Source organism: Trachemys scripta, chromosome 8, assembly GCF_013100865.1.
Source record: "Trachemys scripta elegans isolate TJP31775 chromosome 8, CAS_Tse_1.0, whole genome shotgun sequence".
Taxonomy (NCBI): Eukaryota; Metazoa; Chordata; order Testudines; family Emydidae; genus Trachemys; species Trachemys scripta.
In genome coordinates, this window is record NC_048305.1 from 67535023 (window position 1) to 67548699 (window position 13677).

General features: G+C 39.7%; 1 protein-coding gene across 3 annotated transcripts in view; it reads left to right on the plus strand.

Annotated features, from left to right (window-relative positions):
- The window catches only part of VAV3 (vav guanine nucleotide exchange factor 3), a 247202-nt gene extending 234109 nt beyond the window's left edge, over positions 1-13093 (plus strand). For all 3 annotated transcript variants that reach the window (XM_034778743.1, XM_034778744.1, XM_034778745.1), the window contains 2 exons: positions 7925-8076; positions 10181-13093. In XM_034778743.1, coding sequence (XP_034634634.1) covers positions 7925-8076; positions 10181-10222 — 194 coding nt within the window. In that variant the 3' untranslated portion in view covers positions 10223-13093. The remainder of the gene's footprint in view (positions 1-7924; positions 8077-10180) is intronic.
- Positions 13094-13677: the final 584 nt, after the last annotated feature.

Genomic DNA, 13677 nt, shown 5'->3' on the forward strand with positions numbered 1-13677 from the left:
TTGGGCCGCTAGGCACACACTCCAGATACAGACACCATATCTTGGCAGGCTCTGAAAATAGCTCCAGCTGTCCCAAGCCTCACCAATAGCTGTTGCGTGCTCTCAGAGTTCCACTGAAGCTGATTTACTGTTTCCCTTTTTGGGGACTATGTGACAGTGTAAGCAAGTAACACACAGACTCTGCAAAGGAATTTCTAAACTAACACACTTTATTCTTAGGCTAGGTCTACACTACCTGCCTGAATCGGCGGGTAGAAATCGACCTCTCGGGGATCGATTTATCGCGTCCCGTTGGGACGCGACAATCGATCCCCGAATCGACACTCTTACTCCACCAGCGGAGGTGGGAGTAAGCGCCGTCGACAGGAAGCCGCAGAAGTCGATTTTGCTGCCGTCCTCACAGCGGGGTAAGTCGGCTGCGGTACGTCGAATTCAGCTACGCTATTCACGTAGCTGAATTTGCGTATCTTAAATCGACTCCCCCCTGTAGTGTAGATGTACCCTTAGACAGCACAAATGGTACAGATGATGGAAAAACAACAAAACCTGCACACAAAACTTGATCTCACTTTCCTTGCCACTCCCACAGTCCTTTGGGATTTGGTCAGTGACTTTTCTGGGGTCCAGGATTTTCCTCTTCCTGTTCTCCCCCTGCACAGCCTTGTCTGCTGTTCTCTCTTGCTCTCTCCCTTTCTATTGAATCAAGCCATTTTTTCTGAAGTTGCAGTCCCCTTTATTAGGTGATCACTAGAAGCTGCTTCAAGTCCCTTTCTCAGGTGATCCACTGCTTGTTTACAAGGCCACTGGAGAAAAAGGGTTTCTCTGCCCCGCTCAAATATTGTTGGCAGATTATCTGCAACTCGTGCGTTTAGTTTTAATGCTGCCCTGTTAGTTTTCACTAAGTTGGCATTACCCTCATAGTTAGGGTATGTGAACCCTGCAATGTTTGATCTGCAAAGCAGTTAGAGAAGTTGTACCCTGGAATTTTGTTAGCAGGGATTGCAACTTGGAAGCAAACTAGCTGCTGCAGATTTTTTGGACATTTGAGTTGAATTCACTTCATTCCCCAAGGGAATCTTCACTCAGCCAGTTCCTCTCTGACCACCTCCTGCTCTCCTTTGAAGGCATCTCATATAAGAAGGGATAGCTGTTGAGAGGGAGTCTGAATGGCAAACCTCCTTCCCCTCAGTTTGTCAGTTTTCCAGCTGGATGCATAACCTGAGCCCATGTTCACCAGATTTTCACAAGCACAGGCTGAGGCAATTAAATATGTCAAGCTTCCAACTTCAATCTGAGATTGACTGGAGGTTTGAGAGAGACATTTTTCACTTCTCAGCTCATATGAACACCTGTTTAGCAGAGAGAGACATTTCTGACTTGGAGCATTTTTTAGAAATTTAGGAAGCTCTACTACAGACATTGCAAAAGTCCATCAAGTACTAATGCCAAATGTTTTGAGAAATCCAAAGGCAGCTTCAAATCACCTAGTGGTCTAAGATGATAGGAAAAAGGGTTTTATTTTAAAGGGTTTATTTATTTCCCCTTTGAAGGTCAGAATATTAAATGGCTGTTAGGTTCTCCTGTAATTTTTTGATATGACTTTCAATACAATTTCCATATTATTTCTTAGAATTTCAGGCAAAGGGTGATTTGAAAGCTGGCCTGCTTGTGTCACAGTTCTCTCAATACTTAGTTGTTAGGACTGAATTATCATTTCATTCCTAAAATTAAGTTGACTTTTCACTTACTTCAGAAAATTGTCCAGTGGTTCTTTTTAAACTCCCAATGTCCCAGGACTTGTCTCCTCTTTTTAGATGTTCATTGCACGCTTTCAGTAGGCATGAGGATACCTCGTCAGCTATCAAATATGTCAAGACATCTAGATGTACTTGATTTTTTTCTTAAAATGAATGTAAACAAACAAAGATGGGTTTTAGTGCTGTGGTATGTTCTTTGGTCCCAATTTTCATTTCAGACTGCTTCTGCATGCACAATGATTGCACCCACAAAAATGGGCATGTACTCTTTTGCGGGTAGAAAACATACTGTCACCCAAAGGAGAGCAATTGGGTGACCAGCAACCTGATTACTATAAATGTGTTGGAGATTTAATGAGTGTATCCTTAATCCTTTGATTACCTGAGGATACATTACATTTATCCATCAAAGCAGGGGCTAGCATACTGGCTGCACAAGTTTAAGTTCCTGAGACAAATTCTGCCTTTTGTGTGTGCTCAGAACTTCCATTGAACTGAATGTGAGTAGTATCTATGGATCCAAAACATCATTTAGTCCTTAAAGGATACGGAACGTGCACCTAATTCCCATTGATGTTAAGTTATCAGAGTAGAATGTTGTGATCCCTACATGCATGGTGTGAGGTCCAGTTTAACAAGGTACTTAAGAACATGCCTAAGTTAAGCATGTGAATAATCCTATGAATACCAATGGCAATATTTATGTACTTGAACTTAGACACATGCTTAAGAACTTGGCTGAGTCAGGGCCAAAAGCATTTTAAAATGTACAGGTATTAAGAAAAGAAACCACTTTATTTGTAAGAAAAAATAGTTTAAAATTCTTTTCTGCCAAACCCAAAATGGATTTATTTTTTTATTTTTTGTTTTTGAAAAATGTAATTGTGAAAAATCAAATCATAGATCTACATTTTCCACTTTTCACAGTCAATTTCTTTCCAGACTTCCTCAGTGAGGAACCATAGTTTCCTTATTACCAATGACTTACATAATAGAAATACTAATATTTAAATATTTTGCCAATATTTCAACATTCTTTTGCTTCTCTCTTTTTCTCTTTCTTTCTCTAAGCCCCCTCTTTGTTCTGTGGGTTTTCTTTTGTAACTCCTCCAGACTACAGCTTTGTTCCCCCTTCCTCCACTCCTTTCTGGTCAGGTACTGCTTACCACTTTTATATTTCTTCTAAATTTGCTTCTGTTTGCAAATTCTTTCTATGTGCAGCCAACTAGGGAAGGGACGAATCTACTTTTTCATTTCTTGACTAAATGCAGAATAGCACCTAATGCTATACCCTGAAGACTGACTCCAAATCTCAGTAACTGGTTAACATGATAAGCTATAAAGACAAGGTAATCAGAGGGTAGAAAATTGTTGTTCTTGCAGTCCAATAAAATCAAACTCTTGTAAAATTAACTTTTAAAAGTATACATTACTATAAGCAGAATTTGAATAGCCACAGCAGATCTCAAATGGCCACTAGTTCACCATTCAGTAATGGAATCCTATAGCAAGTATTATATTTTTAATTGATGTATTCATACAAATGTGCATACCTGAAAATTGCACTGTTCATGAATGAATCAAGTATTCGTCCCATCTCTACAGCAAACCATATTGTGGCAGCGTCGTAAAATGCCGTTGCTAGAGTTCTGTTGTAGCAAATGTTAGATTTTGCACTACCATTGTTTCAGTTAATTTTACTCATCTGTTTTTCTTTATTCTCTTTTAACCTTCTCTTGCTTTGAAAATATAAGAACATTTTTAACTAACAGACTGTACAAAAAGATTGAAATTTACAGCCATGCTAATCTCAATTCCAATCACATTATGGCAAACTTGCACTCCATTAAAAACACCAGTAAGTAAGGATGCTGTTGTGACTTTTAAGCTGCACCACTTTGCACCCAGTAATTTTGCCTGTGGCAGGCAAAAAGTCTCTGGGAACCCTGAAGGAGCATACACAACAGCAACTGCTACCCCCTCTAAAAGAGTGCAGCATTTGCTCTCCTTATGCTGGTTCACTTCCACTTATAGAGGGTGGATTATCTGGCCTAGGTATCACAAGGTTTTGGAATGGAGGCTGGCCCCCCTTCTACCCTTGTGCATAGCACTAGTCCCAACAGAGCCCTTTATGTTGGTAATTAGTAAGGATTAACTGCACTCTGTCTCCTCCACAAAAAGAAATCCTGACAATATCTGATGTAAAGCATGTCTTTGTAACAATTACACAACAGCAACGGGGTGTCAGGTAGTGTTAGGTAATTTAATCATGTCGGCTTGGATGGCATTTCATATTCTGGCAGATACCATGTGTGACTCTTTGCATTATTTATAAAATCATTTCTTTTTAAGACCCCAAAAGAGTCTTCATTAAATTCACAACTAAATGATATAAATGGAAAACATGATCCCAAAATATTATGGGTTGGGTTTTCAAAAGCACCTTCAATGTTGGCTTATCTCTGCTCCCACTGGAAGTCAGTGGTAAAATTCTCATAGATGCCAGTGAGAGCAGAATTAAGTCAGCAATGTGTGAGCACTTTTGAAAATCCTCTCCATGCTTTCATACTGGCGAGAACTGATGTACAGTTTCGTAAAATTAAACAAATGTACATTGCTTCAAGACCCACAGAACCCACTAGCCAAAAACAACCCTGTATGGGGATAAAGTCATAAGTTAAGAGAAATACATAGTGTGAGATCAAACTGGTTACAGTGTGTATTAATGAGAAATTGACCTGAATGGAAGCAAAGGCAGAAATCTGACACAGACCAAAGTGTCCTAGTTCTCTGGGGCTACAAACATTAGTGAGTCTTCTCAGGGTATGTCTATAGTGCAATTAAATACCCGGGGCTGGCTTGTGTCAGCTGACTAGAGCTTGCGAGGTGTAAAATTGTGCTGTAGATGTTCAAGCTCAGCCTGGAGTGCAGGCTCTGGGACCGTCCTAACTTGCAGGGTCCTAGAGCTCGCGCTCCAGCCCGAGCCCAAACATCTACACTGCAACTAAACAGCTCCTTAGCCCGAGCCCCATGAGCCTGAGTCAGCTGGCATGGGGCAGCTGCGGGTTTTTAATTGCACTGTAAACATAGCCTCTTTCCTCTTTAAAATCTTCCCTACTGCTTGTTCCAGTTCTTTCTTTTCTTATTTCTCTGATCCTCTCTTCCCTATCTCCAGATTCCGTCCTTCTCCTCTTACTTCTTTCTCACTTTCCCCTGTGCTCCTCACTTTGAAAAGGATTTGAAATATTCCCCTCCTTTCCTCCAATTCTGCCTCCTTTCCCCCAATATTTTACTGCCCACTATTCCCTGCATTTCTCCTCTCCTTAGTTCTTTTCCTCCCTCCAATCCACTGGAATGGATTACCTTTCCCCTTGTTCTCTTCTTTCGTATCCACTTCCTTTTGTTCCTCCCCCACATTTCCCCCAATGTACCTTGTCCCCTTGACCTCTCCTGAGTCCTATCCTCTTTCTAGAGTCCAGAGCGGCTCTCTGTTTCCCCTCCCCTCCCCCAATGATTTACTGGTCCTTATAACCCCCAAATCAATGATCCCCTTCCCCAAATAGTTACTGCTATTGCCATACACCAATATACTGACCCCAAAATCAGTAAGTGCTGCTAGTGCCCTCTTCCCCCACAAAATGTCAGTTACTGCCTCTGCTGCACCCCTTCTCCTGCAAAATCAGTTCCTGCCCCATCACCACTTATTCCTGCTGCCCAGTATGGTATTTGACATAATATTGATGTAAATAGGCAAATAGTCATGGTATCTGACTTGCTAGAGCGTAAGTAGTATATTTTTATTATAATCTACTGTGCATGATGGTCTATATTCTTCAGTATCTTCATATTGTGCACATAAACAATATATCAAGCTGCTGATTCTCTTCTATATAACATATTTATATCCTATAGGCATATTCTCAGTGACTGTTCTCAATGGTACCAGATGACAGAACAAGGAGCAATGGTCTCAAGTTGCAGTGGGGAAGGTCTAGGTTGGATATTAGGAAAAACTTTTTCACTAGGAGGGTGGTGAAGCACTGGAATGGGTTACCTAGGGAGGTGGTGGAATCTCCTTCCTTAGAGGTTTTTAAGGTCAGGCTTGACAAAGCCCTGGCTGGGATGATTTAGTTGGGATTTGGTCCTGCTTTGAGCAGGGGGTTGGACTAGATAACCTCCTGAAGTCCCTTCCAACCCAGATATTCTATGATTCTATGATTCTAAATACTAATGCTGAGTGTAAAGTTATAGTACACTATGATGTTGTGGAAAAATAAGGTCATAATTCATTTTCAGACATATGATTTGACTTTAGGTATTTCAGTTTTAATCATTGATGTGCGCACAGTTGTAATTATTTGAATGCACGGTATCTATTATGAAAAAGCTACTGTTCATATGAGGTCACAATAAATATCAAATAAAAGTATATGCAGCAAGGCTATCAATTAAGTGGTTGATTTTGTCATAGCTGTTTAGATTTTCTAGTTTATATGCCATGATTCGTATTTCCCTGATTTTAAATCAAAGAAGGCAGCTTGCTCTGATTCTTTACTGTTAAATTTTGATTACATTTTCAAAACTAGAATGTTAATAGCAATTCCTAAAACTCTTTGGGAGACGCTAGTAATAATGTGCTTGCTCTCTTGTTCTCTGAATTATGAAAAAGAGAATGGTTTTAATGATTCCTCCAACTCACCGTTGTTGGCCATACTCCAAATACACCCAGGATTTTTTCAATAGGGATTTTAGTCTGTACATCTCCCTAGCTCCCTTTGTAAGGAGCTAGTCAGAACTAATGGGAGTCCATTTCTATCTACAGCAGCTGTTTACTCACGGAACCAGTTGAAAGGGAGATTGCCTTTATTGAAAAACACTGTTTGGATGCCTCTTTGCATACCTTAGGCTTCCACCTTTGCCAGTTGCTGGTCTAACTTCTGAATCTAATGTATTAGCCAGTGTATATTTTTTCTAATATACCCAAATTATAGGTCTCACCCTGCAAGGTGCTGAGAACTTTTATCTCCTAATGGGAAATGACACTCCTCAGCAGCTTACAGGATTGGATTCTATACAACTTCATAAAAGGATTATCAGTTTGCTACAATTAAAGCCATTTTTGAATTGGACATATTAGAGACATGCAGTTTTTGCACTTGTATCATTCAGAAATGTTTGAAGTCATTTTTATATCAGTTTAAAAGATTTAAGCCCCAGTTCAGCAAGGTATTTTAAGTCGGTGCATCACTGTAAACCTTTAAGTGTTGATTTTGTTAGGACACTCACGTGCTTAGACTTATGCTAATACTTAGGTACTTTGCTGACTCAAGACACTTTTGCTTTGTGGTGAAATTTTGTGAGCCAGGTTCAACTGATCATTTTTGATGTTTGATTTACAGTGTAATCCCCAGAAAAATGGTGGTTTACATGATCCAGTGGCCATACAACAGATAACCCATACTGTAGAACTGCATTTCTTTTTTGCTGTTAGTTGGAAGGAGTTGGTCTACGGCAGCAGTTCTCAAACTGTGGGTCGGGACCCCAAAGTGGGTCATGACCTAATTTTAATGGGGTCATCAGGGCTGGCTTAGACTTGCCCAAACTGTAGAAATGCATTTCCTCTTTGCTGTTAGTTGGAAGGAGTTGGTCTACAGCCTTATATAGATAGTATTTAACTTGGTTTGCTTCTCTGAAGGAATAGCACCATAATCTATTTATTTTGCCACATTAGGGGTTTAAAGTTATATCAACAATAAATGCCAATAATCTGTTTGGAAACAAATTAGTGACCTGAAAAATATGTTGATGTATGTACTTTGCAGTAAGTTTTATTATAAACTACAAAAGTATAATAAATTTTACAGTATTTTTGAATCCTTGGGAAAAATTTTGACTTAATGGCATTTACATTCAAGCTCATGTAATGTTTTTTCTATTTCGCCGCCCCCCCCCTCCCCCAACCACATAAAATCCTCCAACCTTGTGTTGAATTAACCTTTAAAGAAGGCTTCTTGATTTCTTTGGGTGGTTACTTTCACATTTACATAAAATTGTTGCCAGTTTATTTTGTAATGGAATCATTGCTATACATTTTACAGTATTGACTTAATTGATTAGTCTGCAATTAACAGATCATAATAACATTGATTTCCTGTGTTCAATTTCAGTGCTAAGTCCAAAAGCAATAGGCATAGCCATTGCCCGGTATGACTTCTGTGCAAGAGACATGAGAGAACTGTCCTTACTGAAAGGTGATGTGGTAAAAATTTACACAAAGATGAGTGCTAATGGCTGGTGGAGAGGTGAAGTAAATGGAAGGGTAGGTTTTTCTTTTATTTGGCATAATTTTGTGCTAATCTCATTGATAACGCTTTTAAATGGTGTCTTCAGACATCATAAACCTTTTTCACATATTTTCTCTCACAGCATATCTGACACATCATCAGCTCTGTTTCAGACAATCCAGACAGTATGCTTGATCACCTTTCCCAGAGTCTAAATGAACTAGGGTCATGGATGGGCACTAACTGGCTGATGTCCAGAGTGGATAAGACTGCTTGGTGGGGGAAGTAGCAGAGGTTATAACCCTTAGCAGCAAAACATCAGGGTCTTGTTGGATCCCTGGTTGCTTCTTAGTGTCCAGCTAGCAGCAAAGGCAAGGAGTGCATTTTACTATCTTTCCTTTTGGATGTGCATTTCATCACTGCCTTCCATACCTTTGTCAGCATAAGACTGGATTGCTGCAATAGGATTTACATTAGGCTACACCTGAAGAGCACTCAGAAACTTCAGCTAGTACAAAATATGGCAAGAGGCTTATGTAGCAGTGATTTTTAGAGGGAGTATGTTACGTCTGTGCTCGGAGATTTGTGCAGGTTGCTGGTAGTTCCCAGATACAATTCAAAGTGTTAGTTTTGTCATAGAAGCCCTAAATGGTTTCCATCTCTACCTTAGGTTGCTACCACTCTGCTCATGTAATACCTCTGCAGTGGAGATAAATTGAGGTACTCAAGGTCATGGGCTGGTTTAAACCACATCCATCCATGGTTTAAATTGGTAAGGGAGGGTGGATGTGGGTTGGATGGTGGTTGGAAGTGAAAGTTAGTCCTGTGGGATAGGGTGGGGAGAATGCTGGGATTTTGTGTTTTACATTATTTAAAGGGTTTTTTATTTTGTACATGTGCCTAGAGCATGAGACAAGCACATTTTAAAAAAGAAATAAGCATATAGATTGGAAGCAATATAGAAACCTAAACTATTTTTGATGGTCCTGTGTACTGTGTGAAATAAGTTGATGATCTCATTCCAGGTGTTAATGGACAGACAGCCACATCCTAAAGAAAAACATTAGGAACTGGCATTCTGTTTGACAGTCTCAGCAAGATGGGCTTTGGGACTTGAGTTCTCTTCTTTCTCTAGAGATAGTTCATCCAGAACAGGGTACATTGACATGTCAGCATGAAGTAGCCTGCCCTTGTGTTGCACTCTGCTATAGATATAGGACTTCACTCTCCAAGGTTAATGGTCTAGTTTCTTTCATGAGCAATATAATAACTTAGTAACAATGCAGCATAAATGAAAAACTTCGGGCTCTGCCCTGCAATTCTTTCTCATTTAAAACGACTCCTGACTCCATTGAGACTTGAGTGCATGTAAGGACAAGAAAATCAGTTCCTATTTAATTTAGGCAAATAATGGTAATGGAGACTTGTGAGCCTGATGGTAGCTTTGCAGAATACTTAGGCCTGGTCTATACTACCCGCCTGAATCGGCGGGTAGAAATCGACCTCTCGGGGATCGATTTATCGCGTCCCGTCGGGACGCGACAATCGATCCCCGAATCGGCGCTCTAACTCCACCAGCGGAGGTGGTAGTAAGCGCCGCCGACAAAAAGCGGCAGAAGTCGATTTTGCCGCCGTCCTCACAACGGGGTAAGTCGGCTGTAATACGTCGAATTCAGCTACGCTATTCACGTAGCTGAATTTGCGTATCTTAAATCGACTCCCCGCTGTAGTGTAGATGTACCCTTAGATGTCCTTCACCTCCAAAGGGAAATAGCAGCTGCCTGCCTCTAGTAAAACTCCTTGTTTCTGCTCTTACTCTTCTTCTTCTTCCTCCTCCACGTTTTAGTGCTTTGGGGCACAGTCACAGCTAGTTGGTTAGTTTTGATCTTCCAAAAATAGGTTTTAATGTCCAGTGCTGCAGTTTCCAAATCATGGGATCAATAATTTGCATCACTTGGTTGAGAGGCGTTATTCTAACTAAGTGTTGTAGCAGCACAATCAAGTTTATCTTTATAATTTTGTGTCCTCTTGTTATTAAACAGAACCATTATAGTTTTTGCCCCGGCAGGCCTTTCAAAGAACTGTCCCATGTCATTAGCATCTTATCTATTATTTTTCTTCTGCTTTTGCCTTTTTTAGGTGGGCTGGTTTCCATCAACCTATGTTGAAGAAGATGAATGAATTGAACACTTACTATGCACTGTTGACCAGAAATTTCAGGGACTGTGGAATACAACAATCTGCAAAGCATTATTAGTCTTGTTAAGTATTTCAAAAGCAGCATTTTCTCTCTGTCCAAACCCTCCAGTTTTATTGTTGGAATTTCTACAGAAGTTTGTGCTGACAGATTAATGGTTTGCCCAGAGCTATGCAAGAAACAGTCTGCCAGTTTGCCATCATCGGGGACCAGTATAAAGCCCAAACCTCACCTTCCCAGACGATCCTTGCAAAACAGATTTCTTTATGCTGCTTTTCATGCGGTGGTACACAGCAAATGCTACCTATTGGTAAATGTTTAATACATCTTTTTTTTCTAGTAGCTAACATCTGTGATGGTAGAAGGAGGAGATGAAGGCTTATTACTCGTTATCACTGCATACAGAAAAAGGAAAGTTCAGTCACGCCAGTGGGCATGAAGTAAAGTCAGTATTACCTGTCTTGAAACATCAAGCAATGTTACTTATCACATAACAAACAGTTGTGCACTCATCAAACCATTCTGAGAAAAATAGAAATGTAGTAAATATTAATAGCCTTCTCTTCCAAGGTACATGCGTGGGATAATTATAACAGATTTGAAGTCCTGCCTAAATTTTCAAACAACTTGTTTTTATGACAGCAGTTTTAAAAAGGGGAGTGTTACTTAGTGTGGTTCTGCTAGAAAAAATGACTGTAAAATGGGATTGTGGCGCTCTCTTTTTGTTTTGTTGTGCGCTCCAAAGCTAATTTTACTCAGTTTACAAATAAGCAACTAACTATGTAAACACAACTAGGAATCTTAAAGACAAAACGTGTTCTTTATAGCTCATGTATCATCAGTAGTTTAAACATGTTGTAGGTCATATTCTGCCTATAATGTGGCAGATTTGGCTTTGCAGTAGGAATTTAGTTAACAGTTCCTTTCCTGTGTGAGCACAAAAAGAATCCCGCTCACTGTCCCATAAGTGTATTGGCTCTGCAGGGCTGAAAGAATTAAATAGTAATAAAAATATATTTTTGGAGCAAAGCAAGGAGATTTCACCCTAAATACACACAGGAACCGATCTACTGGGAAAGAAGGTATCATTTTTAAGGGTAGTACTGCACTTACCTTAAACTATTGGCACTTTTGTATTTTAGTTTTGGAAGCTTTCTACATCAGGTCTCCATGAAGGGATTTTTCTCTTTCCCTTGCTAGCAAATGAGAGCATGTATCATCCAGTGTATACCTTCTTGATCATCAGGGCATGGTAAAAGAATCTCTTAAAGATTTTTTTTTTCTTCTGTTGCCTGCCTTTCTGTTTTTCAGGACACTAACCCTGATTGCTACTTCTCTCCCAGAGTGGCAGTGATGTTATGGCAATGCAGTGGTAGGGACTGTTCCTTCCACAATGTATGCATAAGTGTCTATTATCCTAAGAAAAAGAGCCCCCAAGTTAGCATGAAAGCCTGTAAGCTTGGTGTCAGGCATGAGCAAGTGATACCTGTCCTTTGAGATCCAGAATTTTAATGAAGTTTGAAAGGCCTGGGTCACAGAAGAAAAAGTTGAAACAAGTGTTAGTGGTGATGTTGTACAGGTGTGAATATACAATTGTTAATATTTAGCTAATCTCTTACCTGTAAAATTTGGGCTAAACAAAATGTTCCTGCATATATAAAATTCTGAACTGCATTTTTCCTGTGTGTGACACTCTCCTCCTTCCAGCATAAAACGCAGGAGAATCCATTCCCACAATGTGCACACAGACCAGCAATACAGCCCCTTTGCAACTGCTATCCACCCCATAGACTACATAATATCCAATGATCCTCCACAGAATGAGCACATACCCCAACTCCCCTCCCTTGGGCTGCTCCTCCCCTCCCCCGTGGTCCCCACTTTTATGCTCAACTATTTGTGGCCAGCACAGGCATCCCATTCACATCCTGGGGGGGTTGCAGAGACACACACATACCTATGCAGCCATTCCTTCCACACATTGCATCCTGCAGGCAGCCCCTTTGCAGGGCCGAGTGGTGCAGCGAGCCTCTCAGAAATTCTCTGCAGATGGGTGAATTTTAACCTTAGGGATGAATCTCCGCCAAAGTAGCATCGTTCAGGGAGTTTACCTCAAAATTATGTAACTGTGATTGAGTTGAATACATTATTTGATGGAACTGATTTAGAGCATTTGTAAATGTGTAAATGATTCCTAAAAGATATTTTATAAAGTGATCTGTACAGCAGTTTAGACTTGGGTATGTTGTCTGGTTATATTTTGCCATGCAATAGTATTATGTGTTGTGGGCCTGATCCTATACTCCTTAAGTGGACAACACTGGTTCTTTGGCAGCTTTGCCTGCTTTAGGGGTAAAGGAATAGGCTCTAGCTCTGTGAAATGTTTTGTGCTTAGCTATTAGCATATAGTTCTTGTATGAGGAGAAGCAGTTTAATTCAATACAGATTAAGAAACACATCTGTTATGTTCAGTAACCTAGGGTTTTTTTAACATTATTTTGATAAGTAGACTTATTACCCTAAATTTGTTGTGTGCTTTTTAGCAACTCAGGGGTCCAGCAATTTACCTTGGAGAAGAATTAAAGTAATATCTAAACACTTTTTCGTAGTATTCATACTGTATATCTTTGTTGTCTCTGTTTAATACCCTGTATTGAATGAGTTAAACGCTGCATCTTAAACTATATTTCTAATACCAAAGACTTATGTAACTATTCCAGAGCCGCTGCTTCTCAATGTGCTTTCTTTTGCCTGTATGGAGACCTTGCTGTCATGCAGTGACTTAGTACAGTACTTTAATTTGTAATATTTTGTACATATGTGAATATAATAAACTAGTTAATTTCTTGTTTAAATTCACGTGTCAGAATTCATAGTTGGTAGTGTAAAGGCATGGTCTGGCTCCTGTGTGGCTTTTTAAATAATTGCTGTTACTAGCAGGAATTGTTAATGGTCTGTTTATCAAACCCATACTTGTATAAACCTTGTTTATATGTAAGATTGTGTTGTCATCATATATAGGTCAGTATATCCTTCCTTCCTTCGAGGATTTCTTCTTAGACTAATGTCCCTTGTGCTATATCCTGAATAGCTTTGTATATGGATGGATGGATGGATACTCAGAATCAGCTAATATATTGTTGTTAATTGCTTATTTGTATGTTTTCCTCTATCTAAACCTGCACTTGTAATTTCTTGCCTGACCATATATTTTTAAAAGAGATTCCTCTTGTCCATCTTGTTTTATAGATGTGCCCATCCCTCCTCCTCTTTATCCATTCCCTCAGTGCTTAGACACACACGCATGTGCATTCAAGTTGACTTGAGATCAAGTCTGAAAATATGCTGTGTGCATAATTTCTTGGGCTGCTAAATTATCTTTTTATAATGTACCCTGTTCACATAAAATTTTGAAAATATAGCCCTTTATTTACAAACA